The sequence below is a fragment of the Cynoglossus semilaevis genome, chromosome Z (assembly GCF_000523025.1).
Source record: "Cynoglossus semilaevis isolate Cse_v1.0 chromosome Z, Cse_v1.0, whole genome shotgun sequence".
Classification (NCBI taxonomy): domain Eukaryota; kingdom Metazoa; phylum Chordata; class Actinopteri; order Pleuronectiformes; family Cynoglossidae; genus Cynoglossus; species Cynoglossus semilaevis.
The window spans coordinates 5,569,744-5,576,368 of NC_024328.1; the positions used below are offsets into that span (position 1 = coordinate 5,569,744).

Below are 6,625 nucleotides of genomic sequence, written 5' to 3' on the forward strand. Positions count from 1 at the left end.
GGAATTGTGCAAAGCAAGCCAATACTGTTGGCACATGCGATGGGGTACCGAGCACACAGTGACACCACGGATGTCATGGTCTCACCAAAAGCCTCCTGAACCTGCTCCACCATTCCACCACAGGTCAGCTCATCGATCCTGCACAGGTTTGCAGATGAGACACACAATAAAATACTATCACACAGTAAAAGAAGTAATGCTATGTTGTTGTACCAACTAGTGGATAAATGTGAAAGAAAAACTAAAATAGGGCTTTATGAAGGAATGACCCTGGATCCCTGTCCTCTTACCTTGGTCCACCCTGCAGAACCATAGTGACAGGCCCTACCAAGTGGGTGACCCCGCCCACTCTCACTGCAGCAGTGAGCAGCTCCCTCATATGAACCAGCGCCTGCTTCCGCGTACTGCCACGTCTCCAGCGTGTCTGCGCAGCAGACAGGAAGCTGCGGCTTGAAACCTATGCAGGACAGATTTTCGCATCAGAGTAGTGCACAGTTCATGATTCCAACAGTGTTACAAAAATAACAAATCAACAGAGTGAAGAGCAGATGACCTACAGCTTGATCAAGTGTCGTCCCAATGAAAGCAAAGAGTTGCCCCAGCAGGACGCTGTAAGTTGGTTTATCTCGACTCTCCTCGATGGCCAGAGACTGCAGCAGAGTAAAGGAGATGCTGCGGTGACTTGTCGGATGGTGTCGCCTCCTAGACCCGTTTTAAAAGAAAGAGTTGGAATAAAATCTAAATTGCTGGTGTATTTCTAAAGCATCCAGACATTTTTCATATTTGGGCTAATCAGAGCAGTTATGAGATCTTTCCTAAAATACCAAACTGAAGCTGCAGCTACTGTATATATATATATATATATACTGGTGTATATATATATATATATGTGTGTGTGTCAAATATATATATATGACATATATATATGTCAAAAATATACAATCATGTTTTTTCATGTTGCATTTGTTAAACATAAACCCTGTCTAGTTCTTTCTTCTTTAGGTCTTCTTTAGAGGAACTCAACAGTATAAATATATATAGTCATTGCAGTTAGACAGACTAGTGTATATTTAACAAATTACCTTTGTGGAGCGTGCGCAAACTCTAAATCTTGGCTAGCAATCATCTCCAGGTCAGAAGGTGCTGACATGCTGCGCAAGAAAACTGGCTGCTTCACCAATGGATTCACAGTCTTCGACTCCGACACAGACTTGGAGGCTGATGAACAAAATGAAACAAAAGGTCAAACACAGGCTCCTTATGCATCAGTGATGACCATGAAATGACTATTAAAGTACAGTAGGCATATACCCTGCCCCGGAGTTCCAGCAGGTGTACTACTCAAGCTTCTACAGTGTGGAGCAATGGTAACGTGAAGCAGTAGCTCAGTTCGGTTCATCAAACTTTTCACCAGAGCTTTAGTTTTGGCAAGCACCGAGCTGCTTCTGACATTAGAGCTGTTCACTTCCTGGAGGAACTTCTCCCTGTTAGTGTAGATGCATAATGTTACATCAACTAAAAACTAACTCTGTGTACATCATAAATCGTTCACTTAAAGGCCTTAGAATTACTTTAATACCTTAGTGCAAGAACGACGTTTTCTAAGTCACTAAAATCAAGTGGGATTTCCTTTAGAGAACAGAGAACTTCCAGCTCTTTGACTTTGTTCTGTAAAGAAATCAAAAACAAGTTAATTAATCAGATGGTTATGGTCTGTAATGTGTGTGGTCCTAAAATACAATTTAAATTAGCCCGTGAAATTTTTTATCACTTTTGATAGAATATGTCAACATGAGGTCAAGTTAAAGTATATTCAACAGAATTCTACTTTTGTAAAATATATCATAATAAATTAAAATCCAATCATATTGACATACAGGGTTTTATGCCCGATACTGATACTGATACCAATATTAATCCAACACCTTCTTTTCTACCCCTTCCTGAGGGAATAGTGGCATTTTTATAGTTAAGTTGAGCATTTGGGCTTTGATATCAGATCGGCGGTGCTGCACAGGGATCCTGCAATCGAGTTTGCTTCCCAGCAGTGATGTAACTAGGCTGTTTATAGAGAAATTTGATGTATTCTCTGATGCCATTCCTGGCATCAACATACTACAGTGTTTCCCATTGCATTACAGAGAATGTGGTGGCCTGCAACTAACCCTGTTACGATCGTCCAGCAAAATAATACATTTTGATTTATATGTGTGTGATGGTGGAGAATACCTCAAAAAAATGGTAGTCATGAAAGAAAGGAGAGTTGTTCTCTAGTTTTCCCTGCTGGGCCTCTTCCACCTCATTCTGCCACTTTTGTTCCAGTTCTGCTACACTCTAAAAGAAACAATAATAAAAAAACTAAAAATAATGATACATTCCTTAGTCACTGCTTCTGGTCAGGATGGTGACATCATTTATAATTTTTTAACTTTGCTACACATCTTTGCATTTGAGGGAAGAAAAGGGAAAACTATCACCACAGATTCCACAAGGGGAAGACTTTTCCAGATGTAAAAACAAATGACTGGAAGAATAAGTCGGCTATAATTTTCTTCTTTACTCATAACTCACTCTTAATTTCTCATAGTTGAAATATTTACTTTCAGGTCCTATTCAAAAATTATTAGAAAATAACGTTGACTGGTGAAAAATGTGAACTTGGTTGGCAGTTTGTCTTCACCTGCAGCTGACGCTCCATGGCATTGATCTTTTTGAAAGTCTCAGCCATAATCTTACAGACCAGGTCGTACTCCTCAGCGTGATCCTCACGGTACTGGTAGTTGACAAGGGACTGAAGAGCATCTACCAGGTTTAAATGTTTGATCACACAAGACACAATCACTTCCTCCATCACCTCTGGTCTGATCACCTCCCTGACAGAGAAAAAGCAGTAAAATATTTAAATTGTTAGACACTGCACTTAACACAAGCAAAACCCCATCAGTGATTTAATTACATTGTCTACTGATATGATCTTACTTGATGCTGGGGCGAAACTGTGGTCGTGCCCGCCCAGACACCTCTCTTAGCCTACCCATAATTCCCGGGGGTAGACGGATACGAGGTAAGTCAAAGTAGCTCCCTGGCATTAGGGCTGGGGGTGGGATGAGCACATCTGAGGGGTAGATAAACTCTCTATCCTCCTCGATGGTAAGAGGCAGAGGTGAGGGGCTGGGAGTGAGGGCAGGAGAGATGGCACCGTTGGCTTCCACCTGCCACTGGCACCTAATGATAAGATGAAGCATTGGTCTGAAACAGATCTAGCCCTGATGTACTGTCCAATCTAACACAAACATCGATTTGTCAAACAGATGTTTGTGTAAAAATTCAAAATACAAAGGTCAGGTCAAAAGGATATGGGGACAATTCGTAGAATGCAACAAGCAAACCAAGAAAGTGCTGAGGGCCCCGAGCTAATCATGAGTCCCTGGTTTGAATTAAATACCAGTAATGACAACTGTGTCCTTCAAATTCAGATCAGTCAATTAATCCAAATCAACCTCCCACTATATCAAGCATGGGCAAGCTTTTTGCCCTACAGGCCACAATTGTCCTAAAACTGAACAGGGGGGGCAGGTCAAGAGCAGATAGACGGAGCATTTGTGTGAACTAAGATAAATTACATGTTAAAGGCATGCATAAAGGCTAAAATGTTAAAATACTTTTATCATTTTCTGTGCCATCTATTGGAGAAACGTGGGTATTGCAGGGAAAAGCAGAAGTATAATGAAAATATAAATAAATTATATAATTTGGAAAAGTTTAGCGGGCCGGATGTGGCCCATTCAGCTTCTTAATCCGGCCCGCCAAACTTTTCCAAAGTCCTGGGCCTTAGTTTGCCCATGTCTGCACTATATAATGGTAGTAACCAGCCAGCCAGGATACACCTGAAAAAAGTGCCTGGAAGCAGCCCTAGCACTGACATTATTATGAAAAGCGAACACCCATTTGTGCTTTGTCACCTTTGCAAGAGCTTAGAGCAGAGCAGATCCTGACATGCCTCTTCCTCTCTGGTCACCTCTGGTCCGTTGTACAGAATACGCAGCATTGAACAGGCCAACACGGACAGACCCAATGCCAGGTCTGCCAGGAAGGGGAGGCCTCCAGAGACGTCCTCAGATGACTCCTTAGAAGGCAAAAACATTAATAAAAGGAATAAAAATGCCCTCTTCATGAAATATTGCTCTCTATGTTTTTGAACACTCAGTGTGATTAAGCAATGCTGTTGTTCAAACATCCAAACTCTTTTATATACCTGAGCTCTGACAGTGCAGGCAAACCCCCACATGGCTTTATCAGGAGTGTTGTGTTCACGTCCACTCCTCATCTCAAAGGAAAAGGTCACAGTGTCTCCTTCAACCTAAAACAGGAGACAGACATAAATAAGGTTTAAAAGACTGTGTAAGCTCTTTGTGCTCATTGCACCTGATTGGACCAAAAACAGAACATTACCTTGACCAAGTCTTTGGGCCATCCAGTTCCTAAGACACTGCGGCTGCCATATCCCAGAGTGTTTCCACCATACTCTGTTACTTTACGACTGTTAGTATTGGGACCAGCATAGATGACCAACTAAAACCACAGAATATGTTTGCATTTAAAACTCACATAAACCACAAACAATTTTAACAAATTTGTGAAACTAGAAATAAAATTAAATAGTCAAAAAGCTTTAGCTCTAAAATCTATAATAGTATCGATATTATAATATTTTGATGGCTGTTTTAATGCAAGTAATTACCTTGTCGTAGTCGTACTGAGACGAGCAGCGTGAGTCAAATCGAAGGTAGAGGCACCGAGCTCCTGGTATGTGCACTGTCTCCTTAAATTTGTAATTGTCTCTGACAGGGTGCACTGTCTCCACCGTTTTCCCAGCAGCCCATGGGGCCGGAATCTTCAGTCCTGTGAGAAAACCTGGTTCCTCACGCTCATCAAGGATCCTAAGGACCAGGACCAGATGTATGAAAAAAGTGAAGACAACAAAGCAGACAAACAACTGAAAATGTTTTACAAAATATAAGAACAATTTTCTACAAGATCTGTATTCAGGTGTGAATAAAATCAACTTGTCCTTTTGTCATAACTTATATCAGAAAAATGTCCTCCTCAAATACTGTGGGAACTATGAAAAAAACATCATGGTAAAGGTAATATTCTTACCACCAAACACTTACTTCTCATCACACATCTTCACTCCCTGCCCTACAGCACCACTTGTAAGGGGAGGGTCTTCAGAGAAAATTGGAGACTGAGTCTTTAGTAAGAGAGCAGTCTGGGAGGAAAAGTAGGAAAATAAAAATCACATTTAATTACGTTAAATAATTGGTTTGCAATAATTTACTACTACTAATAATAAAAGGCTTTATTTTGGCTAATCTTTGTTCTAAGAGGCATACTGTAAACATAGGATTGGGTATACAAATTAACTCTGACTCTTGACTCTTACTTGGCTCGTGTAAAGGACCAGCTGCACCAACTGTGGCATGAGAGCATCAGCCAGGGTCAAGGTCTGTAGGTTTGGATGCATCAGAGAGGTGAGTAAAACTGGCAGCAAGTGGCCGAGCATGGTCGCCTTGGTTACTTGCTCCAGGCCTTTTAACCTACGAATAATGAAGTCAATGAATTCAGCAAACATTCACATGATTTAATCTTCAAAAATGAAAAATAAATATTTCAATAAAAAGTTACCTTATTTCTCTGTCTGAGATGTCTCCGTTAATCAGTGCAGTAGTCACTTGCTGCAGGGTCTCCAGGACTTCATCACATCCCATCAGGATCTTAGTGGCTAAGGACAAGATGCTGCTCTGCAGCTCCTGATGAAAACACAGAGATACAGGCACACACTTACGTAACACTGCCTCAAAGATTCCCTATCCTAAAGGTCTTTTAAGCACTACCCTACCCTGGAAGACATACCAATGGCGGTCTTAAGACACAGACGACTGGACTTGAACTTAGAGTAATACATTTAAACCTTACAGAACCACAGCTGACCTACTGCTCCCCCTTTTTCATCAGATATTAAAAAATGTTGAGGAATTCTAATCAAATTCTGTATAAGCTTCATAGTTTAATGTGTTAAATTAAATAACAATGCACAGCCAGACTGAGGGCCTTGGGCACCTGGTACAACCTTACTGCGTCCCAGAATTTAGTTTTTTGCAAGGTAAGTGCAAGTTTTTTATTGTCACTGAATACAATGAACTTTAACCTTTAACCCATCACATTAGAGAGCAGAGAGCAGCTCAAGTGAGCGCCCAGGAAGCAGTGTGTGGGGACGCTGCCCTGCTCAGTGCACCTCAGTGGGACCTGGTGGCTGGTGGATTCGACCCTGCTACCTTCCAGACACAAGTTCACTTCCTTAACCAGGGATGGGCAAACTGTTCTACAAAGGGCCGCTGTGGCTGCAGGTCTTTGTTCAACAAAAACCTGCAGCCACAGCAGCTCGGGAACAGTTTGCCCACTCCTGTCCTTAACCACCAGGCCACAATTGCCTTGACTTGCTCTTGCTGTTCTAAAACACAGAAGTGAATCTCATTCACTAATACATATGTGAAGTCCTAAGATGCTTTGCAATTGGCAAGTAATGCTTTTCTTGTGACGGAAATAACATCACAGAGCCAGG

The 6,625-nt window shown here is 41.5% G+C and overlaps 1 protein-coding gene across 1 annotated transcript in view; it reads right to left on the reverse strand.

The window, feature by feature from the left end:
- The window catches only part of LOC103397706 (probable E3 ubiquitin-protein ligase HECTD4), a 40,477-nt gene that overhangs the window by 20,784 nt on the left and 13,068 nt on the right, over positions 1–6,625 (reverse strand). The window contains 16 exon segments of the mRNA XM_008336071.3: positions 1–138; positions 291–457; positions 558–702; positions 1,083–1,218; positions 1,312–1,484; positions 1,580–1,668; positions 2,230–2,334; positions 2,681–2,873; positions 2,980–3,225; positions 3,963–4,126; positions 4,256–4,360; positions 4,453–4,572; positions 4,742–4,940; positions 5,175–5,272; positions 5,447–5,600; positions 5,689–5,813. The exon segment at positions 1–138 is cut by the window's left edge and continues 5 nt beyond it. Coding sequence (XP_008334293.1) covers positions 1–138; positions 291–457; positions 558–702; positions 1,083–1,218; positions 1,312–1,484; positions 1,580–1,668; positions 2,230–2,334; positions 2,681–2,873; positions 2,980–3,225; positions 3,963–4,126; positions 4,256–4,360; positions 4,453–4,572; positions 4,742–4,940; positions 5,175–5,272; positions 5,447–5,600; positions 5,689–5,813 — 2,357 coding nt within the window.